This window comes from Lepidochelys kempii, chromosome 4 (genome assembly GCF_965140265.1).
Source record: "Lepidochelys kempii isolate rLepKem1 chromosome 4, rLepKem1.hap2, whole genome shotgun sequence".
Taxonomy (NCBI): domain Eukaryota; kingdom Metazoa; phylum Chordata; order Testudines; family Cheloniidae; genus Lepidochelys; species Lepidochelys kempii.
This window is the reverse complement of record NC_133259.1, coordinates 105430883-105457768: the sequence shown is the minus strand read 5'-3', so window position 1 is coordinate 105457768 and position 26886 is coordinate 105430883. Positions and strand designations below refer to the sequence as shown.

Genomic DNA, 26886 nt, shown 5'->3' with positions numbered 1-26886 from the left:
GTGTGGTGTGTGGTTGCTGGTGAGTATTTGCTTCAGGTTGGGGGGCTGTCTGTAAGCAAGGACTGGCCTGTCTCCCAAGATCTGTGAGAGTGATGGGTCGTCCTTCATGATAGGTTATAGATCCTTGATGATGCATTGGAGAGGTTTTAGTTGGGGGCTGAAGGTGATGGCTAGTGGCGTTCTGTTATTTTCTTTGTTGGGCCTGTCCTGTAGTAGGTAATTTCTGGTACTCTTCTGGCTCTGTCAATCTGTTTCTTCACTTCAGCAGGTGGGTATGGTAGTTGTAAGAACGCTTGATAGAGATCTTGTAGGTGTTTGCCTCTGTCTGAGGGGTTGGAGCAAATGTGGTTGTATCATAGAGCTTGGCTGTAGACAATGGATCATGTGGTGTGGTCTGGATGAAAGCTGGAGGCATGTCGGTAAGTATACCGGTCAGTAGGTTTGCGGTATAGGGTGGTGTTTATGTGACCATCGCTTATTAGCACCGTAGTGTCCGGGAAGTGGATCTCTTGTGTGGACTGGTCCAGGCTGAGGTTGATGGTGGGATGGAAATTGTTGAAATCATGGTGGAATTCCTCAAGGGCTTCTTTTCCATGGGTCCAGATGATGAAAATGTCATCAATGTAGCGCAAGTAGAGTAGGGGCATTACGGGGACGAGAGCTGAGGAAGCGTTGTTCTAAGTCAGCCATAAAAATGTTGGCATACTGTGGGGCCATGCGGGTACCCATAGTAGTGCCGCTGATTTGAAGGTATACATTGTCCCCAAATGTGAAATAGTTATGGGTGAGGACAAAGTCACAAAGTTCAGCCACCAGGTTTGCTGTGACATTATCGGGGATATTGTTCCTGACGGCTTGTAGTCCATCTTTGTGTGGAATGTTAATGTAGAGGGCTTCTACATCCATAGTAGCTAGGAAGGTGTTTTCAGGAAGATCACCGATGGATTGTAGTTTCCTCAGGAAGTCAGTGGTGTCTCTAAGATAGCTGGGAGTGCTGGTAGCGTAGGGCCTGAGGAGGGAGTCTACATAGCCAGACAATCCTGCTGTCAAGGTGCCAATGCCTGAGATGATGGGGCGTCCAGGATTTCCAGGTTTATGGATATTGGGTAGCTAATAGAATACCCCTGGTCGGCGTTTTAGGGGTGTGTCTGTGCGGATTTGTTCTTGTGCTTTTTCAGGGAGTTTCTTGAGCAGATGGCATAGTTTCTTTTGGTAACCCTCAGTGGGATCAGAGGGTAATGGCTTGTAGAAAGTGGTGTTGGAGAGCTGCCTAGCAGCCTCTGGTTCATATTCCGACCTATTCATGATGATGACAGACAAATTTATTAGAGCATATGCTTTCGTGAGCTACAGCTCACTTCATTGGCTGCATAGAGTGGAAAATATAGTGGGGAGATTTTATATACACAAAGAACATGAAACAATGGGTGCTGCCATACAGACTGTAACAAGAGGGATCAGGAAAGGTGAGCTAGAGTCGGGGGATGGGACGGGACGGGATGGGGGACACGGACCTTTTGTAGTGATAATCAAGGTGGGCCATTTCCAGCAGTTGACAAGAACGGGGGGGGGGGGGGGGAATAAACAAGGGGAAATACTAACATGGCTGCTTCTAAAAAGAGATATCATTGAGTCTGAGTTTAAGGTCAGAAAGGACCACCAGATCCATTGAATCTGACATCCTGTATATCACAGGCCAGAACCAGCCCACTAACCCCAGAAACCAAAATTAGACCAAAGTAGTACAGCCCACAGATTTTACAGACTTGATGACAAAATAAATCCCGGTTACTAACCTTTCTATAACTGTTATTCTTCAAGATGTATTGCACATGTCCATTCCAATGTAGGTGTGTGCTTGCTCCAAGCACAGCCGTTGGAAAGTTTTCCCTCAGTGGTATCCATCGGGTCGGCTCTGGTGCCCCCTGGAGTCGCACCTCATAGCACTGGTATAAAGGGTCCTGCTGATCCACAGCCCCCTCAGTTCCTTCTTGCTGGCCGACTCTGACAGAGAGGTAGGAAGGAAGGTCTTGGAATGGACATGTGCAACGCATCTCAAAGAACAACAGTGACAGAAAGTTTAGTAACCATTTTTTCTTCGAGTGCTTGCACATGTCCATTCCAATGTAGGTGACTCCCAAGTAGTTGTGCAGGCGGGGGGGTTCAGAGTTTATTGACATGCTGATTACTACACCACTCGGCTAAATCCAGCTTAATCTCTGGCCTGTTGGTTGATGGCGTAGTGAGACCCAAAAGGGTGAACTGATGATGATGTTGCCACTCTACAAGTGTTCTGGATAGGAACTTGTGCTATGAATGCTGCCGAAGAGGCTTGGGCCCTTGTGGAATATGCTGTCAGGGCAGGTGGGGGCAGGGACCTTTGCCAGGTCGTAGCATGTGTGGATGCAGGAAGTGATCCATGGTGAAATTCTCTGAGCTGAGACAGGAAGACCTTTCCTCCTCTCTGCAATGGCTATGAACAGTTGAGTAGTTTTCTGAAATGGCTTAGTCCTTTCTATGTGGCAGGCCAGTGTGTGTCTGACATCTAGTGAGTGGAGCCTCTGCTTTTCCCTGTTGGAAGGTGGTTTTGGATAAAAGACTGGTAGAAAGATATCCCATGGATACTATGGAACTGTGAAACCACCTTTGGAAGGAAAGCTGGATGAGGACACAATTGGACCTTGTCCTTGAAGAATACAGTGTTTGGTGGTTCTCAAGTGAGGGCCTGGATCTCTGACACTCTTCTGGCAGAAGTAATGGCCACTAGGAAGGTCACCTTCCAGGACATGTAGAGCAGAAAGCACGTTGCCAGTGGCTCAAATGGGGGTCCTGTCAATTTCAACAATACCAGGTTGAGGTCCCAGGGAGGGATTGGTTGATATATCGGGGGGTGCAATATAACAAGGTCTTTAAGAAACCAATTACAGATGCTGTTTGAAAACATGGAATGGCCATTGGTGAAAAGCTAAGATTGTGGCCAGATGGACCCTAATAGATGATATGGTTAGATCTTGTTGCTTCAGGTGTAGTAAGTAGTCCACAATGAATGGTATTGCTGATTGCGTAGGCAAGACCTGGTCGAGAACCTCTTCCACTTTGCCAGGTAAGTAGCTCTGATGGACAGCTTCCTGCTCTCTAGTAGACCTCGTGCACCTGCCCTGACCATGCTAGGTCTGTGGGGTTCAGCCATGGAGCATCCAGGCTATCAGATGAAGGGACTCGAGGTTCAGGTGATGCAGGAGGCTGTGGTCCTGGGAGATCAGGTCTGGATACAGAGGTAGAAGGATTGGTATCTCCATTGAGAGTTCTAGGACTGTGGCAAACCAGTGCTGGCAGGGCCAGGCAGGGGCTATCAGGGTGACTCATGCTCTGTCCATTCTGATTCTCAGCAAGACCTTGTGAATGAGAGGAATGGGAGGAAATGCATAGAAGAGATGCCCCATCCAAGGAAGGAGGAAGGCGTCTGCGAGAGATCTGGGGCTGTGACCCAAGAGGGAGCAGAATTAGAGACACTTCCTGTTGTGCCTTGTCGCGAACAGATCTATCTGGGGGGTTTGGAAAATGGTGTTCATAATATCTAAATGAATGGACCACTCGTGGTGGTTTGGAGAAGGATCTGCTGAGGTGATCTGTTAGCTCATTCTGCAATCCCAGCAGATAGGAGGCCTTGTGGTAGATCAAGTGGGCTATGTAAAACTCCCACAAGTGAAGTGCTTCCTGGCACAGGTGAGAGAAGCACCCTCCTCCCTGCCTGTTGATACAAAACATCGCCGTTGTGTTGTCTGTGAGAGCTGACATGTTCTTGCCTGCCACATGGGGCTGGAATGCCTGGCAAATGTGCGAACTGCCCTGAGCAATCTGATATTGATGTGCAGCAAGAGCTCTTCCAGAGACCAGAGGCCCTGAGTTCTGAGGGAACTCAAGCAAACACCCCACCATCGCTGAAGCATCTGTAATGAGAGACACTGATGATTGGGGTCTTGAGAATGGGACTCTTGCATGCACCGCCAATGGGTCTAGCACCAATTGAGGGAGGCGATCACCGACAAGGGAACTGTAATAACTGTGGCTAAATGGTGTTGGTTTGGCAAGTATATGGATGCCAGTCACACCTGGAGAGGTCTGAGTTGAAGTCTTGCATGCTGCACTACACAGGTGCATGAGGCCATGTGGCCCAGGAGCTTCAAGCAGTTCCTTGCTGTCGTGATGGGTGATCTCTGAGGCTCTCTATAAGCATCACTATTGCTTGGAACCATGCTTCTGGGAGAAAGGCTCTGGCTTGGACAGAGTCGAGGATCACTCCAATAAACTCTGTCCTTTGAGTGGGAAGAGGGTAGAGTTCTGCGTGTTTATAAGCAGACCTAAGCCGTGGAATACTGACTGGTTTAACTTTATATTGGACGCCACCTGGCTCTTGGTGTGACCTCTGACCAGCCAGTTGTCGAGGTAAGAGTAGACCTGAATCCCTTGCCTCCTCAGGAAGGCTGTGACTGCCATGCACTTTGTGAACACCTGAAGGGCCGCTGTCAGGTCAAACGGCAAAGCCGCAAATTGGTAGTGCATGTGGCTCTTGATGAACCTGAGGAACCTTCTGTGTTCCTGAAAAATCAAGATATGGAAGTAAGTGTCCTTCAGATTGGACATACCAGTCCCCTGGATCCAGGAAGGGAATGATGGAAGCCAAGGAGACCATGTGGAACTTTAGCTTCTTCATGTATCTGTTGAGCTTTTGCAGGTCCAGAATTGGTCTGAAACTGTCATTGGCTTTTGGGATTAGGAAATATTGGGTGTGGAACCCTTGGCCCCTTAACTCTGGTGGAACCTCTTCCATGGTTCACACACTTAGGAGCGACTACACCTCTTGGGCTAGAAGATGCTCCTGAGACGAGTCCCTGAAGAGAAGCAGGGTGGTGGGGGAGAAGAAGTGAACTGAAGGGTATATCCTAATGCTATCATGCTTAGCACCTAGTGGTTTGTTGTATTATGGGCCCATGCCTCATAGAAATGGAATACACAGTCCACAGAAATACTGGGGAGGTTGGATCCAAGTTCTATCCTGGTACGTCGTCCCCGAGTGACCCATCAAAAGGGCTGCTTGGACCTACCAGTGTGTCTGGATGGGAGCAGGCATGGATGCGGATGAGGACTGTGGAGGATGTCTTCTCCTAAAGCCCCTGCTCCTCTTCCTGTGAGAGTCCTGCAGGGCAGGTGGCGGGAAGAATTGAGAGGCTGGTTGAGGCTTATTTATGTTTCCTTGTGGGTGCTGGTGTATAAAGACCTAGGGACTTCAGGGTGTCCCTGCCGTCCTTTAGGCTATGCAGCTTGGAGTCTATCTGCTTGGAAAAAAGCAACATGCCCTCAAAAGGAAGGTGTTGCAGAGTCTGTTGAATCTCATGTGGTAGGCCTGAGGACTGAAGCCATGAGCTTCCACACATTGCCGCTGCTGAGGCCATAGATCTGGCTGCAGAGTCAGCTGCATCCAAGGCTGCTTGAAGGGACGCCTCTGCCACTGATTTGTCTTCTTCCATGAGAGCTGAAAACTCTTATCGGGATTCCTAGGGTAACAACTCCTTCAATCTCAGCACAGAGTCTCCAGGAATTAAAATCATATCTGCTCAGCAGTGGTTACTGGTTCACGATCCTGACCTGAAGGTCACCTGTTGAATAGACTTTCTGCCAAAAAAGTCTAATTTTTTGTCATCTTTGGCCTTGGGTGATGGCCCTTGTACCTTGTTGCTCCCACTCATTGGCTGCTGACAGAACCAAATAGCCCGGTTGTGGATGTATATATAAGAATTCATAACCCTTAGCTGGGAAAAAGTACTTCTTTTCAGTCTTCTTTGCTGTCGCTGAATGGACGCTGGGGTCTGCCACAATGCTTTGATGGGGTCCATAATGGCCTCATTAAGAGGCAGTATCACTCTTGATGGGCCCGTTGGCATTAGAATACCTGCCAAAGCATGGGAGGATTCCCTGACCTTCTCTACCTGGATCCCCAGGTTTTGGGCCTCTCTCTTAAGGAGCTCCTAATGAGCCCTACAGTCAACCTGAGAGGGCACTATATCTGCTTCCACCACTGCCTCATCAGAAGAGGAGGAAGAAATGGTAGGAGGTACTGTTCTTCACCTTCGGCACTGGATAGGTCTCCAGGTGCTGGCTCTTGGTACTGGATCCTGCTCTGAGTGGCACGGTGGTAGTGCTCTGGACTCAGATGCCACAGAGTATGACCTTCTGGACCGGGGCCCCTGCATTGGTGGGAAAGCCCACGGGTTCCAGAATGACCATTGTGCTGGCATCTGCCACCACTCCTGTGGCCACGCCATGGGAGGGATGCCTTGGCCCGGGTCCATAGGAGGATAGTGCCAACTGGAGTGATGGTGTCGGCTTTGGCAAGAGACTGCCTCCAAGTCCAACTCCGAAGACTTCTTTCCTGGAGACCAGGGATGTATGGTGCTGATCGGTGTCAGTGACCAGTGCTAAGAGGGAGGAGATTGGGGTTGGGCCATAATGGTTTCCCTTTGAAAGGCACCTGAGACCTAGGTGCCACAGAGGTCCCTTCATTTGGTGCTGTTGCTGTCAGCTCCTGAACAGCCGGAGACGCCGGTACAAGCAGTGAGAGGAAGTCTCTTCCTGCAGCGAATGCCTCTGGTATTGACTGTACTGCCAAGGTACCAGAACTCTGGTGGCGCTCCTGCATTGTTGAGTCCATAATGGTACCCGCTCTGGGGCTGGAGTCCATGGCACCACATGGCTGACGTGGGTCACACTCTACTCTCCCTGCCCCGCCGACCTCGGGGTTGGGGATAGACCTCTGTCAGTCTTCTGATAGAGGTCTGATAGAGGAATGGCAAACGGTGCCGAGGTTCTTTTGCAGGAGCACTTTTCTTCTGCACTGGACATGGCTCTTGAGATGTGGAAGGAGCTTCTCTCCTTGGTACTGTTGATGAAGAACAGCGCCAAGGGTCCCGAACAGCAGCCGGGGAGCTCCTTACTGAGGCTGAAGTGCTCGGTGCCAAGTCCGAGTGACCCAGCTCCAAGGGATGTCTTAGCGCTGCTTCCATGAGGGTAAATTTCAGTCTGGTGTCTCTACCCTTTCTGGTGCGGGTTCTGAAGTCTTTACAGATCTTACAAAGTTCCTGCATGTGATCCTCCACCAGGCACTCAAGGCAGCTGGAATGGGGATCACTTACAGACATAGGCTTTGTGGCACAGGGCTTAAAGCTCAGAGACCAAGTTCCAATAACCTAATAATCTAATAACAGAAACAAATTGCAAGGACGAGGTAGTTTCAGCAACCATCATAGGTGGAAAGAAGGAACTGAGGGGGCTGTGGGTTGGCAGGACCCTTTATACCAGTACTATGAATGCAAAACCCTAGGGGCCACCAGAGCCGACCTGACGGACACCACTGAGGGAAGATTTTCCAGCGGCTGTTCTCGGAGTGAGCACACCCCTACATTGGAATGGACATGTGCAAAAATAAAGGATTATTGTCAACAAAACTGTATCATGTTTTGATGCATTTGTTTTGAGTCAGATGACATGATGCAGACCATGCCAAGCAGTCAGTGTAGACCAGGACACAACGGGATGAGTTCTTGACCCCACTGAAGTCAATGGGACATTTTCCATTAAGTTTAAGGGAGCCAGAATTTCATCCATTGTGTTCAATATCATGTCAGCTATACCTAAATAGCACTCGGCATTTTTCAATATCGAGACACTTATTTGGGCCCTTATATATGGGATAAGGAGCCTATCTTTAGGTACCCATTCATGAAAATCTGTTAGCTGGTGTACACGTTTTGTGGGCATCTAAAGTAACTAGATCTTAACAGAACCCATGATCGCATACTGATGAAACCCTCAAATTCAATAATGGTTGATGACGGGCTTATCATTTGCTGTGGCTTTAGTAAATACCAAGGATCTGATCTTGTCATCAGTCTGCACTCAGAACTCTGAGTGACATCCATAGGTGGAACTTCCATAGATAAAATGATGGGAGAACTGGGCCTCAGTAGTTTGACACAGTATGTCACTCTGTATACATTTACCTGTTTTGTTTCCAGAATATTAAGACGGTAGTATTTCACAGGTCCAAAGAACCCTTCAATGCCAGGTGTGTACCCACAGCCTCCAAGAACAAAGTATCCAGCCGTGTCGTCATAATAGAAATCTTCCCTAAAACTAGAAAACAAGACGCATAAATACTCTGAGTATTTGGAGGTATTATGAAGCAAACAAGAACCCTGTGTCTCATACTTTGGTAGAGACTACCTTTAATTCATCCCAAACATCTATTTCTGTTCCCTATCCTTTTACTCTCTCTTTGGAAGTCAAGGCAGTTAAACTGAATTAAAACCACTTTAGTTCTGAATGAGCTTGTCTACACAGGGGTTTAATATGATTTAACTAATCCACTTTTAAATCACACTTGTAGGTAATTCAGAATAATTTTCGTGAGTGTCCCTGTGTAGACAAATCCATAAAAAAGATTTAACAAACATTTTGTTTCACAAACATTTTAGAACCGCTGATTTTTTATCTGTTGACATGATTTGCACATTTGAGGTGTCTTTCTTCCTGATTTTTTGTGTCAATAAAACCCAGACAAAGATCTTTATTTTTATTTTTTATATTTATTATGAATCCATTGTTACAATGAATATCTGCAAATGCACCTTACACAGTTCACATTTTGTAAACAAGAATGGAGAGGAAAAAGAGTAAACAGCAAAGCTTACAATATAATGTATTAGTACATAATCTCCTTTATTAAAGGAATCCTAAAATTCTTTGCATAAGAGAGTCAGTTGTATGCTAGAGGGAAAATGAATAATTTAACATGAGATTTTAAGAAGAAAAATGGTCCAATAGCTTGGAGCCAGGGATGGAGAAAGAGCAATAAGTCAGTGGGACAGTACAAATACACGAGCCACCCCCAACCGTGGACATGAGAGGCATGATCCTCATGCCACTGAAGTTGATGGAAATTTTGTCATCTACTTAAGGGGACCAAATCTAGACCCTCGGGTGAAATCCTGGCTCCTTGAAGTCAATGTCAGTTTTGCCATTGATTTCAGTGAGGCCAAGATTTCACCTTAAGAGCCTGATTCAAAGCCCACTGAAGTAAATTTTACTCTATTAGTTTCAGTGGTCTTTGATCAGACCCTATGAATTAGACGGCAATACCTTTACTTATGTTGAGTAGTAACTTACTTCTCAAATAGTCCCATTGACATCAGAATGACCACTCATGATGTATTCAACATGTGTACAGGTAACGTAATCTAGCCCATGACTGCTGTAGTGACATGAGTGGGTGAAGAATAGTGTCAGAGAGGCAGGGTAGAAAGTTTTGGAAAATCAGTTTTGGAATTTCAGTTACACCCCTCTTCCCTGCCCTCCCCTCCCCACCCATCCCCCACAACCAAACACAGACCACATTAGTATGCAAAGGGGAATGCTTCTCTTACTTAAAAGACTGATGCTGGTGCCTTTTCAGATTCTTCCCAACACTGGTTATTTCTATCTAAAAGGATGGAAAATATTAAATGTCAGTTGTGATAGACTGCAAATTGCAAACTAACTGCCATAATATTATTTGATATACAGTAACTCTTAGTTTTGAAAATTGTCGTTTGTGTCCTGCTGCATCTTTTGGTATGTTAAGAGGGACACTGTCAAATAGCTTAATGGGATTTTCGAAAACACCTAGTTGCTTTGGAAAATCCCGCTAAGTGGCTATCTACATCTTTAAATGCCTAAATACCTTTAAAAAACTGGCCTCTAATCTCTTGATGCCTCGTTTCCCCATCTATAAAATGGGGATAATAATCCCTGCCTAATTGGTTAATGTTTCTGTGATACTCAGATACTACAGTGATGTGAGCCCTAGAAAAACTAAGAAATAAATAGCTACTCAATAGGGATTGCGGAAGGAGTGAGAGAAGGAGAGCAGTGTATAGAGTTTCTATTACTCTAAGATGATTTTTACACATACAAAAAAGCCATATTGTACTTCCTTGTGGTAAAACCTTGGGAAATGCCACAAAAGTTTACTGTGTGGTGTTTCCTCCTGATATTACCTCTGTAGGAAGATATGTGGAGCTTGGCCTGTACACTCTATAGCGAAAGGGGGCTCCAGCCAACACAGAAACTGAGAGCTGTCCATCCATGCTTCTCTCCAATCTCCATTTCCCTAATGGCCCTAAGGCTCCCTTAGGAATCTGGCCTGACTTCACAGGTATTGGGCAGGGCACCACAAGGAACCCTGTCTTGGAGGGAAGGGGAGGAGTGTGCCTTGTAAAGCAGATGTAGTGGTTTTGTGGAGAGACTTCTGCAGGGCTAGACCATGTCACACTGCTTCCATCCATCTTAGGTACTTATTGGCCCCCACAACAGTGTAATATCTGAATGCCTCACATAATATGTATTTACCCTCCCAACACCCCTGTGAGACAGGTGCTATTATTACAGATGAGCAATTGAAGCACAGCAAGACTAAGCAACTTGACTCTGGCTGAGCTGGGAATAGAGCCTGAATCTTCTGTGTCCCAGGTTACCACTCTAAGCATTTGACTGTCTTCCCATCTGGCTTTGTTCCTCCTGCCTCAGGAGGAGCTCTGATGAACCTTTTTATGCTCCCTTCATATCAACCGATAGAGAAAAGCATGAGATTTTACTTCAAGTCTATGTGAACTCACTCTGCCCTAAGATTGCAGAATAATGTCTTGATTTAGCTATCCAAGTGACCAATAGGCAACCCTCTTCAACAGGAAATGACTTATTCACCTTATGCTAATATTGATAATAACATTCACATCTGCACCTGAACTGGACTTCAGGCCAGGTCCATGCCTGCTTCCAGAAGTGGAGGCCTGAACTACACCGTGCAGTTTAAACATTTTTAAAAAGTCACCTAAAATGATTCAGAAACAAATGTTTTTTTTTAATTTCCTATTAAAAAAAGTAGGTTGGAGACAGAACACATGTTAAAATGAGGTAGCCATTTAAAAATAAATATACATTTCTATCTGATTTTTTTTTGGCAAGAAAATCAGGCTACTTTGTGGAACCCTGACCTTTTCCTCCATTTATATATTTATATTATAGATGTCTGGCGTTAAGGTTGTACAAATGTTTTCATTTTAAAGTGTCATTTTCTGCCTTGTCAGTTTTTTACCGTTGGATCTAAACTGGTCAGTGTGGCTCTTTTAATCCATGAATTAGTGGGCTTTTTAAAACTTCGAGCAAAATCAATTCAGTCCTTTTCAAGAATGAAGAGGAAGAAAAAGATTTACACATTTAAACAAAAGATGCAAACATTTTTAAAGTGCTCTAGTGCCTTAGTGGTTCATGGTAGAGACTAGAAATGGGGCAGGGAGAATGACCCAGATGTGCCTTTTAGTGGTCTGTTGAAAACTGGTTGTGATTTGTTAAAATTATAAGGGTTTAAAATATGTGTTTTGTCTGTTGGCAGTGGATTTTGTAATGTGATCTCTTAACAGCATTCTACTGGTTCTCTGTATGGAAGCAAAGCTTAGAAAATTGCATAGGAGGTGGAATATTTTTTCTTTAGGCGTGAAAGAGGCTGGGAGACGTGCTTCTGGGAAGGGTAGTTTTTAGATTACTGAGAGATGCAGGAGCTAGAGGAGGAGGGGGAAGTATACTTAATAGATGGGAAAACTGAGCCACAGAAAATCAGTCCTTCCTTGCACTGGAAAATGTTCTCTTTTCTAGCAGCAGCACAGCTACACTAGAGCTAGCAATGACTAATGTGTGTGGATTTGTGATAGACATTGGCCTCTAAATCAAAAGACCTAGTTTCAAATCTCCGGTCTCCCATTCTTTTGCTGTGTGAAAACGTGCAAAGCATATAATCTCTCTTTGCCCAGTCTGTAAAAAGGGATAGTGGTGGCATAACCAAATATAAATAGCCCTCTGCAAACTCCAAACACTGTTACCCTTGTCTTAAACTACAAGATGGCAGCTGTGACACCACACATACCTGTCCTCCATTAAAGGAGAGATCTAGTCGAAACCACTGTTTCAGAGGAAGGCTGAAGCTAGTTTTCACTGCAAGGTCTTCTCCTTTGACAAGACGCATCTGTATATGAACATAACCTGACAAACACAGCAACAAATGAAAACAAAGAAATAGTTAAAAACCACAAAATTATGAAAGCTAAGAACTGGCTTCCTAAATGTTGTTCACAATAACCCTGTCCTGTGAAGCAATACAATGGTAATTTGACGGCACTACTTAGAATCACAGAAGTTAGATTCACAGAGTCAGAAATTTTAAGATCAGAATGGAGTATTATGATCATCTAGTCTGATGCCACCCGAGAGAGGCTGACACCCTGCGTAACACAGGCCATAGAATTTCACCAAGTAATCCTTGCATGAAGCCTGCTCTAGTTGAGCTATCGCATATTTTTAAACAAAACCATCTAGTCTTGACTTCAAAAGAAGTCAAAAGAATCCACCAGATTCTTAAGTAAATTGTCCTAATGGTTAATTACCCTCACTGTTAAAAAATTTGCATTTTATGTCCAGGCTGAACTTGTCTAGCTTCAGCTCTGAGCCACTGGATCTTGTGATGCCTTTTTTCCAATTAAAGAGTCCTCAACTTTCAGAAATCTTCTTCCATCATATGTACTTGTAGATGATGATCAAGTCACCCCACAACCTTCTTTCGGATAAGATAAATAGACTGAGCTTCTTCCATCTCTCACTGTAAAACAGAACTTGAATCATTCTAGTACCACTTTTCTGAGCCCTTTCCAATTTTTCAACATTCTGTTTGACGTGTGGACACCAGAACGGGACACAGTATTTTAGTTCCAGTCTCATTAATTTCACATACAGAAGTAATACCATTTCCTTCCTTCCTCATTCTCTTGTTTACCCATGCAAAGACTATGGGCTTGACTACACTTACATTTTATAGCGCTCTAACTTGCTGGCTCAGGGGTATGAAAAATCACACACCCCACCCCCGAGCGCAGCAAGTCAGAGTGCTTTAAAGCGCTAGTGTAAATAGGCTCCCAGCTGTGCTCCCAGCGCTCGGAGCTAATCCCCTCATGGAAGTGGATTACCAGGAGCGCTGGGAGAGCTCTCTCCCAGTGCTTGCACGCGACCACACTCACACTTCAAAGCGCTTCCCCGGGAGCACTCCTGCGACAGCACTTGGAAGTTTCCAGTGTAGCCATGCCCTTAGTTTGCTCTCATAGTCACAGCATGATGCCAGCAGCTGTGGAAAAGACCTATAATATTTCGTTCATCCTCCTGAGAGTGTGGGATTGTTCTTGAAAATAAAATCAGAAAAGAAAACTGACACTTTCTGAGATAGCCCAGGCTGGATGCAAAGATTTCTATGGAAATACCGTGGCCAAATTTAATTCTTCTTAATCTTACTCTAATAATATACTGGATATTTTTTGTTTCCAAACACACAGGGCCAAAATGGAGCATTCTGCCAGGCATGAGTTTAGTACAATAGGCCTGACAAAAATGTTTGTAAATGTTGTTCTTTGTTACGGGTCAGGGATGATAACACTATTTCTCCTCTGAAGGCTTCATGGTATTATTACCTTCTTCATTTAGAAATACAGCAGGGGTACTATACATTTCTCCTGGGTCAATAAAGTAGAATATTCCACACAGATTCTTTTCGCAGTGACGGAGTAAATAAAGCCAAACTGAAATAGTGAACCTGCATGAGTAAAAAGAAACAAACAACCCACTCTGAGGATATAGATCATATCAATTTTTAAAATCTACATATTTTTAAAGGCACGTTTTCCACTTTAGTTTACCAAAGCTCATTTACTCTTGTGATCTTCAAAACAGAACACAGAGCAGTTACAACTGCTTGGGACAAAACAAGCCATTTCAGAGTCTTGCTGCTGAGATCTCCTCTTGGATACTCAGGTTTGCATTGATGTAGCACTGAGAAGTCAGGTACAGTGCTTGATTTTTCCAAGTTATACAGTTATTAGAGAGGAGGAAAAAGTCTTTAGGGCAAGATTGTGACCAGCCCTTCTGCTGGTGCACAAGGGAAGGACACACTAGCCTGTCTTCTACTCTTGTGCTCCTGTGCAGGGGCCAATTATTGTGTGGCTAAGGAGCATAGTCCCGTCTCTCTCCTAGACCTCCCCTGGGTACCAGCCGTCTGAAAGGAGGGGTGGGCTGAGACAGATGTCAACGGACAGCAAATCTTCACAACCGGGGGCCAAAAGGAAAGATGTATTCACCTGCCAACCTAAGATTTGATAGTTGGGGGGATCTCTACAAGTGGGGAGAGGAGAGCACACATCCCTTCTGATGGCTGTCACAAGGCACACAGTGCAGGACAATGCTGACTGAGCCAGCACCCCCATCACTGTAAATCTCACTGTAAAATATAATTCTCTGGCAGGGAAAAATTCTGTGGCCAGTAGATGCTCCAGGATTCCTGCTTCCCCTTGGTGCCCAGTGCCTAGAGGCAGCTGCCCCATGCAATAGCTGAATTTCTCCAGCCCTCTCTCACTATATTATGCTCATCTGCTTTTCTGCTCATCCTTACAGAGATTTCTGCACTCAAAGAAATCCCTGATTAAGACTGAAAGCTTCAGACTGTTGAATTTGGCCTGTTTGCTCCCCTCGAAGGTGTGGAGAGGAGCAAAAATTCACATGTAAATTGGGCTGTGGAGAAAAAGCTGTGAGGTAGCATGCTTCCTCTCCCACTCAGTGTGTAGCTATCAGCAGCTGGTTTGCCACCACAAAATACACGAGTGGTGTTCCATGTAAAAGAGGGGATGAGGCCTGGTGGCAGGGCAGTTAATAGTGCATATTCCCATCCACAGATTCTTAGAGGGGAAGTTGAATTCAGCTGCAGTGGATAGCCACTGATAGCATGGCACATGAGCCAGCCATGCTACCAATTCTAAAGGGGCAAGGAGCTAGAAAGTGCATCAAAATAGAACTTCTACACATGGATGATTTAAGAGGCCTGTGTCTAGGGCTTCTAATTCCCGCAGATCCTCAGTATCAGCAAGTTTGGCAGTCACACCTCCTGTCCTTTAGTACATAAGGGTAATATATAAATCTAGTGATCATTTTCCATTTCCATGACATGTTGCACTGAGGGGAGGTCAGGGAGCAACAGGAGCCCAGGGAAGGGTAGGGATCCTCCTCGTTTCCCCTCAGATCCCTATGTGGAACCAAAGAGCAATGGGAGCCTAGGAAAGCTGCAGGAGGGGAGTTCTTCATGAAATACGACTTCTCTGCATATCTTGGAAAGGAGTTTAGAAGCTGGGAGCCTTACTTCCAGTGCTGCTGGAATGTTTAGAGGGAGCGGAGGATGGAAGAGGAGTGAGCCCAAGTTTATTTGGTGTTGCAAATCTCAGTCCCGTCGTCTCTCCTCTGCTGAAGAAAACCCTTATAAACACCAGCAGGGAAGCTGCCCTATCACTTGCTTGAATTAGTGGAGACTGTGCCTTTAACTTGTGATTTTCTGTACAAGGGTGGCTCTGAGGACAGATTTTAGCAATTAGGAATTAAATATACTCATCTTCCATGATTTGCATTTGCTTACTTTGGGTAATCGATCTGATGCTGCCTGATTGTCTCAAGTTCTCTGTTGTGAAATCTCTTGAACTTCTTCACAATTCCTGTTTTCTCTCCGCTTGATGCATATGGAAAACTGAGGATCTCGACAGCATCTGCCAAATGTAATCATTCTTAGTCTGCCAAGAAATGTCAATTCACATTGACACCCCGCAATCATACACTGTTAAATGTTTAAATGAAATATCTTGTAACATAGAACAAATGCTATGATCTAGTCAGCCCACAAATACACAACAAATCCCTAATGTTAGGTCAACTCTCCTTTATACAATACACTGCAGCCCAGGAAGAGCTTACTCATAGGAGGGAAAGAAGCATGGGGTCCATTTCTCATGGCTATTCTGAGGCTAGGATTAGTGGTAATGAGGTCACAAAATGTGGCAAAAATTCCAGTTGTTAGACACAGATCTGCCCAATAGGATCCTGAGGCACTTCTGACAGATTGTAGGTTTCCCTAGACATACTGAGACAGGTGGGTCAACTAGATTTCTACAGAGATATCCTGCATCCTGCAAGCTGTGTTTGTGGAACAATCATGGCTAAACCAAATCATGAGATGTCATCATGTTGCATCCCAGTGTGATGGCATACTTATCCAATGCCACACTGGATCACAACATACGTTGGCTGTACCAAGGAACACACTGAAAAAGAAGCAACTCTCGGGTCCCACACCCTTTGAATACATTATAGCAAATGCCCAGTTATAGTGGAGACAAACTTTTTGGTCACTATAATGGCCTCAAAACAGTTATAGACTATAATGTAAGTAAGAGCATACTAAACTACATAGGGACAAATTCTATCTTTAGGTACATGAGTGCACTCCCATTGATTTCACTGGCAGAAGTACCCATGTAATTGAGGGCAGAACTGGGCCATAAAGGCCTAAGATGGCAAAAACTGTTCAGTTTCTGCGATAATAGACTTTTTTCTGAGATAGTGGGTCACCTTCTGTATTTACTTCTGTACTCACACACAGTCTTCAATAGGGGCGGATGGGTGTAAATGAAAGCATAATCTGACTCAACATATGTTTTAACTCATTTCTGTTCCTTTCTAGGAAATTTAGAGGGATGCTTCAGATTTTATTTATAAATAAAGTGTAGCACAGCAAAACTACAGTTGCAGCTGAGATGGACATTGCATTCTAAACCCTATTTTCAGTTGTTTCTGTATCATAAAATGTTTCCTTCTGGGTTGAAATTTCACATACTCACTCTTAATCCAAAGGCTAGTCTTCTGTGTGGGGGGAGGAAGGGAGATCCATTTTAGGGCCCGATCCTATCATTCTTGTATCCATTGAAGCAGAGTGCATTGATTTAAATCAAGGCTATTTAAATCGCTGATTTTAATCATTTTGCTACCAAAAACAAATCCCTCTGGCAAAATATTTTTGCTAATAACTATAAATATACACTTTTATAGCAACTTATACAATGTGCCATTTTGGTCCCATCTTCGTTCTCTGAAAAAAGGAAACATATAATTGTACCTACCAGTCTCATGTGGGCACTGAGGTATCCTGTTTGCCTGGAGCCTCCACATGTGCTCAGAGCTCCACTTAAAACATACTTTGTGATCTTTGTATGGACGCTCACAAGGTGGAACTGTTTCCAACAAAGTATAATTCCTGGCAACTGCCTGTAGGTAGCTTTCATCCTGCTTGGCATCATAGCCCTCAACAGGTTTGTGACTGATCCATGCATATAGTATCACAGTAGGCACTATTATAGAGCGTCTGATGAAATAATCATCTCTGTAAACCATGATGTTTGGAAATTTCAAATGCACTGTTTGAGTTCTACTTATACGAAGATGCTTCTCATTCTTCCATCTCTTCTTATACACTAACACACCAGTTCTGAACTCCGATGAGGCTACTGCTTCCAAAGTGACCGTGCAAGGCTTAGAACATAAATACTGAACTGAGACCTCAGAATCGTTAAGAACTCTTCTTTCTAAAATGTTTAAATGAATAAAATCTTCATAAGCTATGCTGTGGTCAGACTGTGGGATAACTGACGTTGTCAGGAGTGTCTCCCTTCCAAATGATGGCACAAAATTCTGGAAAAAAATTTTTTTAAACGTTATATCCACCTGCCTGAGTTAAACTTTATGATTAATATATTTACAATAATGATTCATTGCATGTGTTTCTTCTCATTTTAAAACGTAAAATACAGTATTAGACACCCAAAATGTGAAGGCCCTTTCATACAGGAACTAGCTATGAATTATTAGAATTTTTAGGCTAATATTTGACCAGTTTAAATTCTTATAACTACATACACCAACAAACATACATATAGATATATCCTGCAAATCTTACTCAGGTAAGATCCTATCCACCAAAGAAATGACTTACTCTATGAGCCACTAAGCACATTTTAGGATCAGACCATCAAAACTTCTATTGTGATTTATAGGATTTGGACCCTTGTTTTGTTTTTGTTTAGTTGTGTTTTTGTCAGCTTCTTATAATACAATTGTAAAAATAAATTTTCCTACCACAGAAACATTTAAATTAGTCATCTGTAAAGTGGGGATAATACCTAATCCACTTCCCAATCACAGTTTTGTTAGGATTAATTAACATTTGTAAAGTATTCAAAAGTGCATTGCAAGAATGAAATACAGAATGGCAGTGTATTTACTAGTTGGAAATCTAGTTGGAAAGCACAGTAGTCATTATTTGCAGCAGTGTAGACTTAGGTGCTAATGTGTCAGTTCCCCTGCTCTGGTCAGACGGAACTGTTGCACAGAGTTTGCTCAGTCTGGAGGGGGGGTCAGTCGGCCTTTCCTGTCTGAGTCTCTATAATAGTCCTGTTCTGGACTATGAAAGTCTTTGTTTCTGTACCTCTGGGGTGTACAAGTTTCCCCTTATAGTTGGCCAGGCTAGCTGGTCTGGAGACCCCTTTTGGTGCTTAAGTCTCCATTGAGGGATCAGTAGGAGAACCTATGCCAACCTACTCCACTGGGTTCCAGCTCAGGGTTCTTAAACCAGGCAGGCACAATCAATTCTCTCCAATTTCTCCTGTTGTACCCAGAACTCCTTCCTACTTTACTTGGCTTTGTGGGCTTCTTCAGCCCATAGTTACAGTCATCCCTTGTCTGGGGTTTTGTGCCTGGGCAGCTTGTCACCAATTTTCTGGCAGGACTTCCCTTCTCTAGCCTGCTAGCTCCTCTGGCAGTCTCCCCGCTCCTTTGCTTCACAGCTCCTTTATTCTTCCAGCTGCTGTGAGGCTGCCAGTCAGCACTGGCTATGGAATCTGCCAATATCCCTTGGTGTGATCGAAGGTCATTATATAATATGTGCTTGTCCTAGATGTTCGATGAGGTTATCCACTCAAGAACCTGGGTAAGCATGGAACAGCAATAGTAAAACAGAACAGTGTCCTGCTAATTTCACATGCTAACACTACACAGACTCAGGAAGACAACACTGTATTAGTTTACAGCTGATTCACATAGTTATTTTAACATCCACAAGGGCTACAAACTTTTTATTAATTGGAAGGGAGTTAGATTCCACTGAATTTGATGGCATTGGTTCTATTGCCATGCCAGATTTCAGGGGAAGCTTCCTGTTCACCAGTGATGAGCAAGGAAGTTGATTTTCAACCTATGAAACATCATTGATACTAGGCAAGAAAAAAGGCTGAATAGGCATTATTATAAATCATTCCATTAGTATCAGGGATGATGAGCGTGTCATTGGGGACCAAATTCAGCTCTGGAGAAACTCCACTGACCTCAATAAAATTGCATCTGTTTACACAAGATCTGAATATGGCCCATAGTCCTCTACTGTGCCATGCTGAATTTTAAGATATGTGCAAAAGCCCCAATATGAGAAATTCAGCACAAAGGGCCCAGTCCTGCTCCCATTCAGTATCAATAGCAAAACAATCCCCACTGACTTAAATTGGAGGCCAAAAGAGCAAAAGCAGAGTCCTGAAATTATGCCACTTTAAGTTAATTTGTATAGTGGGTGCCATTAAAAACTCATTATTTACCACCACCTGGGTACCTACAGTAAAGATAGTATAGTCTTACATGTAAAAGAAGATACCACAGTACCACAATCCCTCTGGAATGGAAAACGTTGAGTTTTTAATGGCATCTACTGTACAAAGTTTTCTAATGCATTAACGGTATGACTCATCACTTCTTAGATCAATAATGTACACTGAGAAATAGTGAGTAACCCCTAGTTTCTATAAGAGGAAATAAATATGTCTGGCCAAAATGAAGAGGATCCTCTTCAAAGGGTTACATTTTAAAGATCAGTATTGCCACAGAGTTAATCAATGTGACATTTCCCGCTTCACAATTTGTAACTCTTTTGTTGTCAGAGACAAAGATGGTAATCTAAAGCCTGACCTAAGACTATGCTGCAGAGGTAAACACAGCCCTTTCTGTATGGGTGATGCAGGCAGAAAATATGTAATAATCTGAATATAATATAAGAGAAGAAACCAGGAGAAGTTTCTTTCCTTTTTTATGTGTAAAAAAATAATTACATACAATCATTTTAAAATGACGTCAATAAGAGTTATGTATGTTGCTTACATAAGGACACAAGAATTTAGAAATCTGAGGCTAAATTTTTTAAAAAGGTATGGTCCAGATGTTCAGGTGCTTGAACCCACAATTGGGGCCAGATTTGGAAAGCTCCTATTTAGGCACCTACATAAAGGCAGATTTTCAAAAGCACTCAGGATACAGCAGCTTCCAGAGTGATGCTGATGTTTTTCCAACACTGATCTATTTGAAAATGTGGCTTTGACTGTAGGTGCGGAAAATCTTGTGAAAATCTTGCCCATGTAGTCTTCGTTAAGTATATATTACCAGATTAATGGCCCAGTTATCAACTCTCCAACTTTTACTCTCACACACTATCCTTAATCAAAATAGGAGAACCGGTTAAAGAAGATTCAGATAAGTTAGATGTATTCGAAGTTGGCAGGGCCTGATGAAATCCATCCTAGGGTACTTAAGGAACTAGCTGAAGCAGTCTCAGAACCCTTAGTAATTATCTTCAAGAACTCCTAGAGAATTGGGTGAAGTCCCAGAGGACTGGAGAGTGGCAAACAAAGTAACTATCTTTAAAAAGGGGAACAAAGAGGACCTGGGAATTATAGACTAGTCAACCTAACTTTGATACTTGGAAAGATACTGCAACAAATTATTAAACAGTCACTTTATAAGCACCTAGAGAAATGGTTCTCAAACTGTGGATCGGGACCCCAAAGTGGGTCGCGACCCCCTTTGAATGGGGTCATCAGGTTGGCTTAGACTTGTTGGGGCCTGGGACTGAAGCCTGAGCCCCACTCCTCAGGGCCGAAGCCAAAGTGCTAGGGCTTCAGCCCTGGGCAGCAGGGCTCAGGTTGCAGGCCCCCTGACTAGGGGCTGAAGCCCTTGAGCTTCAGCTTTGGTCCCCCTGCCTGGAGCAATAGGGTTCAGGCTTCCTCTCTCCCTCCGCCCCCTCCCAGGGAAGTGGGGCTTGGGCAGGCTCAGGCTTCAGTTCCCCCGCTCCTGGGGTCGTGAAGTAATTTTTGTTGTTAGAAGGGGGTCGTGGTGGAAGGAAGTCTGAGAACCCCTGTCCCAGAGGATAAACAGGGTTTTAAGCAATGGTCAACAGGGATTTGTCAAGAACAAATCATGTCAACTGAAAAATGGGGAATAACTGTCTAGATAGTAGCAGAGCTGAAAAGGATCTGAGGGTTATAGTGAATCACAAACTGAAAATGAGTTAACAATATGAGGCAGTTGCAAAAAAGACTAATATCATTCTGGGGTGTATTAACAGGAGTGTTGTATGCAAGACTACTCTACTAGGCACAGCTGAACTACTGTGTCCAATTCTGGACAACACACTTTAAGAAAGATGTGGACAAACAGCAGAGAGTCCAGAGAAGAGCAACAAAAATGATAAAAGGTTTAGAAAACCTGATTTATAAGGAAAGATTAAAACAACTGGGCATATTTAGCCTTGAGAAACACTCAGAGGAGGGACTGGTAACAGTCTTCAAATATGTTGAGGGATGTTATAAAGAAGATTGTGATCAATTGTTCTTCATGTCCACTGAAGTAGGACAAGAAGTAATGGGTTTAATCTGCAGCAAGGAAGTTTTAGATTAGATATTAGGAAAAACTTTCTAACTATAAGGATAGTCAATCTCTGAAATGGTCTTCTACGGGAGGTTGTAGAATCCTCATTTTTGGAGGCTTTTATGAACAGGTTGCACAAACACCTGTCACAGATGGTCTAGGTTTACTTGGTCCTGCCTCTATGCTGGGGACTGGACTTGATGACTTCTTGAGGTCCCTTCCAGCCTTATATTTCTATGATTCAGGTTAATATAGTCCCATGGAAAATAGTGGGATTCTTCTTGTTTGGTGTTGTCCTGGAAGTGTGATGGAGTGGATGGATGGATGGATGTACGGGGATGGGGGGTTACACGGGAAGTGTGCTGGGGTGGACAGAGGGGGTACTAGGGTGCAGGAGTGCATTAGCAATGGGTTGGAGTGGGTAGAGGGATGGAGGTATTGGAACTGCGTTGAGGTGGATTGAGGCATGTATTGGATCAGAGGACTGTACTAGGAGCATATTAAGGTGGACAGAGGTGTGTACTGGGTGTGTGCTGGGGTGGATGGAGAAGTGTGGAAGGGTGTATTAGCAACATATTGGGGTGGGTGGAGAGGTGTATGGGAATGGACAAGTATATAGGGAGTGTTGTGGTGGATGGAGGGTGTATTGGGATGGAGAGATGTATTGGGAGTGTGCTGGGGTGGATGGAGAGGTGTGCTGGGGTGGATGGAGGCATAGAGGGCGTGTGCTGGGGGGAGCATTGGGAGTGCGCTGAGGGGTGCACCGAGGGGTGTGCTGGGAGGAACGGGGCATACTGCAGAGCACAGCGGGGTCCTGCATAGCTTCCGGGGCTGGCAGCGGAGGATGTGCCTGCTGCGGGGCAAAGGAGCTGGCAGCCCCTCCCAGGGTGCTCCCGGCGGCAGGTCCTGGCCAGCGCCGCAGCGGGGTGGCGGCCGGTGTCCGGGGAGTGGGGGGAGGCGGGCTCACCAGCAGCCAGAGCAGGAGGAGGCCCCCGTGGGGCACGGCCCGGGGCTCCGCTGGGTACCACATGGTTCCGATGGGGCTCAGGCGCCAGCTGCTCCCATGGGCGTCGCGGATGCCGCCGGTGACGGCGCGCGGCGGCTCGGTGCCGAGAGCGGAACTTGCTGCGGCGGGTCGGTGCCCAGGGCAGGGCAGGGCAGCCCGAGCGCGCGGCCGCCTGGGGAATCCGGCCACGGGGACTAGGTAGATCCTGCTTCCTGGAGGAGCTCAGCCTCCGCGGGGGGAGGAGGAGCCGCCCGGGCGGGGCTGGAGCCTTCAGGTTTTCTGGATTTTATTCTTCTGTAGACTTCCCATGTCAAGTCTGGCACATCACTTAACTTTGCTGTGCCCCAGGAACCCATCAGTCAAACTGGAATAAGTTGTAAAGCTTCATTAATTAATTCTAGTAAAGTGTTTTGAGAACATTTGTCACATCTCTATAGAAGTGCACATTATCATGTTATTAGTTATTAACCATAATCACAGAATCATAGAAATTACAATAAAAAAGACATTGCATGGGCTGAAATCCTTGGTACATTTTATTACTATTAATTATTACATATCTGCACTATGCTCAAGCATATAGTATGTTAGGCATAGACACATAGGAAGACATAGTAGCTGCCTTGAACAGCTCACATAAAGCATATTATTGTTTTTACTTATGCTTTCAAACCTGAACTTGAATAAAACATATGGCAGGACAGTACCAATTTAATTGCCATTGCCATTTTTAATAATGGAGTTAAAATGATTGTTTAATATATGTTTCTATCGCATTGTAATTAAGAGTTGTATTAGATAATGGCGTTCAATGTTATCTGTCATGTATGTAGACCAATAGAAATGCATGACACTTTACAGTGGGCTTCCTGCCCTAATCAGACTACAGTCTAAGGCCTTGGTCCCCAATTAGTAGACTTTGGCAGACCTCTTGCACATATGTGGAGCCCTTGATGCAAGACTGAAGGGACCATAAGTAGTATGTAGGGCCATGTGTGGTTCCTCTACATTTTGTTGAATTTTAGCCTTGCAGAATATGGCTCCTATCCTGCTCTCATCCAAGCAAATTCCCACTGGCTTCAATATTAGCAGGATTTGGCAAATACTGCTTCCCAACGTCCGAAGTATTGTACTACATACCAGTTCTGTCCTTGAAAACATTTGTATCTGGTTGAGAAGGACACAATGTTTAGGATGACAACTATGTCTTCTTCACATACCACAAATGCTTGTCCTTTTAAATATCCAAAATTGAAAATTCAGCTTATTCCATTATTTTGCTTTGTAATGATGCAAAACAAAAGTCTGAATGGGTTGGTTTGTTTTTTTCCTCAAAAAAGGGCATTCGGAGAGGAGGGCTGCTTGTTACATAGAGCAGGGGTTCTCAAACTTCATTGCACCGCGACCCCCTTCTGACAACAAAAATTACTTCAGGACCCCAGGAGGGAGGACTGAAGCCTGAGCCAACCCCTGATCCCCGCTACCCTGAGCAGGAAGGCCAAAGACGAAGCCCAAGGGCTTCAACCCCAGCAGGGAGCCTGTAACCCAGGGGTCGGCAACCTTTCAGAAGTTGTGTGCTGAGTCTTCATTTATTCACTCTAACTTACGGTTTCGTGCACCGGTAATACATTTTAACATTTTTAGAAGGTCTCTCTCTGTAAGTCTATATTATAGAACTAAACTATTGTTGTATGTAAGGTAAACAAGGTTTTAAAAATGTTTAAGAAGCTTCATTTAAAATTAAATTAAAATGCAGATCTTATCACTTTAGTGCAGTGGTTCTTAACCTAGGGTGCACGCACCCCTGGGGGTGCGAGACATGTGAGATTTTTTTAGAAGGTAAATCATCGAAAACACAAATTAAGCACAGGCACATAAGTACAACCACTTTGTTTCATCAAACCTATGTATTTATTAACATTATACATTTTTTAACGATTACTGTAATATACATTTTTAAGTTTTCAAGTTTTTAAGCTAATTGTAGTGTAATTTTTGATAAGGGCTGCAGAGCGCTCGGCTGGCTGCTGGTACCCCAAACCGGCAGGAGGGCTGAGCAAGGCCAGAGGCTTGGACCTCGGCTGGCAGGGTGCCGGGCGGCTGGAACCCCAGACCAGCAGTGAGGTGAGCGGGGCTGGTGGCTGGTATCCCAGGCCAGCAGCAGGCTGAGCGGGGCAGATGGCCGGGACCCCAGCTGGCAAGGGGCTGGCGGCCAGAACCCCAGACTGCCAGCGGACTGAGCTGGGTGGCGGACAGGACCCCAGACCAGCAGCGGCTCACCCGCTGTCAGTCTGGGGTTCTGTTGACTCCTGCCAGCCGGGGTCCCGGCTGCCGGCCCCGCTCAGTCCGCTGCTGGCCAAGGGTTCTGTTCACTCAGGCCGGCAGCGCGCTGAGCGGGGCCAGCGGCTGGGACCCCGGCTGGCAAGGGGCTGGCGGCCAGAACTCTAGACCGTCAGCGGGCTGAGTGAGGCCAGTGGACAGAAACCCAGACCGGCGGCAGGCTGAGCGGCTCAGCCCGCCGCCCGTCTGGGGTTCCATCCACCTGCTCCTGCCAGCCGGGGTCCTGGCCGCCGGCCCCGCTCAGCCTGCTGCCTGCCAGCAGCGTGCCAGTAAAAATCGACTTGTGTGCCACCTTGGCACGCATGCCGCAGGTTGCTGACCCCTGCTGTAACCTGAGCCCCGCTGCCCAGGGCTGAGGTGGTGCTATACGGTGGTGCTCAGGCTTCAGCTTCAGCCCTGGGCAGCGGGGAATGGGCTTTGGCTCTGGCCCGGGCCCCAGCAAGTCTAAGCCAGCCCTAGCAACCCCATTAAAATGGGGTCCCGACCCACAGTTTGAGAACCACTGCATTGGAGATTCTGATTGTGTCCAATGTGCTTATCCTGAAAGACTCTCTGGACAACAGGAGAAATTGTAGATATATGATAGAGTTATCATGCAAATGAAAGCTGATTAACTGAGAGAGGCAGTGACTCTGATTCAGGCTTTTTAAAACTTTGGTTTTGCTAATACATTCAACTCTAACACCTAACAATATACTTGGGGCAGAAAAAAGTATCCGTTAAATATTCAAAGACTGAGAAATCTCTTGGTCCACAATCTGGTATGCCCAAGAAGCCCTCAGCAAAACTAGAAAAGATTGACCATGACATCCTTAACTGATATTTGTAATGTAAAAAAACAAGCAGAACATGACCCTTTTTGAAACAAATCTTCCAGGCAGAAGAAGATGATTGATTATGCTCTTACAAGCAATTTCTTTCTCGTTGCAGGTTACATTCAAAGCACCTAAGGAACTGGATTCTGCTAGAATCAATATCAGGCTGGTTATCTACGGAAAATGAAAGTTTGGCATCTTTGCTTAATGTAATAAAAAACGCACATACTTGTTTATTGTGCTGTGTTTGAAGTCACAGGCATTCGTCTTTCTGCATGATGATGTTATAGCTACATAAAGACTGACTGGTGTTAGAATGTACTAGTAGCTTCGATTGAATATATTATTATTCACTTCATGGGTTGCCAAGTGGTGTTAAACAGCTTTTCTATTCCGCTCAGGAGGTGACTACATATCTGTGATGGGTGACCCGATTCATGTCCACGTTTGTAATTCACTTTAGGATCAATCATGATGAAAGGCACAATGTAGATGTATTGTTATTAAACTATATACACCATTACATACTCCTGGGGGAATTCTGTGCCAAAAAATTAAAAATTCTATGCACAATATTTTAAAATTCTGCATATTTTAATTGTCAAAATAATGCAATATAATCATGCTGGTTTCAATTATTTAGGTAATTTATTTAAACTACAATATAATGGGTGGAGAATGGGAGTGGAGAACATTGGAGGAAATCCCCCAACCCCCTTGCCTAATAGTAATGTAGCTAAGTTTGATTCTTTATTTCTAGTTATTAGTCAACAAATATATGCAGCCATATGCTCAGTATTACATCATAGGTAAGGCTACGTTTTAGTCATGGGTATTTTTAGTAAAAGTCATGGACAGGTCATGGGCAGTAAACAAAAATTCATGGCCCATGACCTGTTCATGACTTGTACTATATACCTCTGACTAAATCTTGGGGGTACTCGGGGCAGCAGCACAGGGGCGCTGTGGCCGCTGGCACGGGGGTGG

The 26886-nt window shown here is 44.7% G+C and overlaps 1 protein-coding gene across 2 annotated transcripts in view; it reads right to left on the bottom strand.

The window, feature by feature from the left end:
- The window catches only part of SEL1L3 (SEL1L family member 3), a 60714-nt gene extending 37776 nt beyond the window's left edge, over nucleotides 1-22938 (bottom strand). For both annotated transcript variants that reach the window (XM_073342340.1, XM_073342341.1), the window contains exons 1-7: nucleotides 22706-22938; nucleotides 17121-17688; nucleotides 15587-15713; nucleotides 13602-13723; nucleotides 12014-12129; nucleotides 9480-9535; nucleotides 8058-8190 (exon numbers count right to left, since the gene is read on the bottom strand). In XM_073342340.1, coding sequence (XP_073198441.1) covers nucleotides 8058-8190; nucleotides 9480-9535; nucleotides 12014-12129; nucleotides 13602-13723; nucleotides 15587-15713; nucleotides 17121-17688; nucleotides 22706-22768 — 1185 coding nt within the window. In that variant the 5' untranslated portion in view covers nucleotides 22769-22938. The remainder of the gene's footprint in view (nucleotides 1-8057; nucleotides 8191-9479; nucleotides 9536-12013; nucleotides 12130-13601; nucleotides 13724-15586; nucleotides 15714-17120; nucleotides 17689-22705) is intronic.
- Between the last annotated feature and the right edge of the window lie 3948 nt (nucleotides 22939-26886).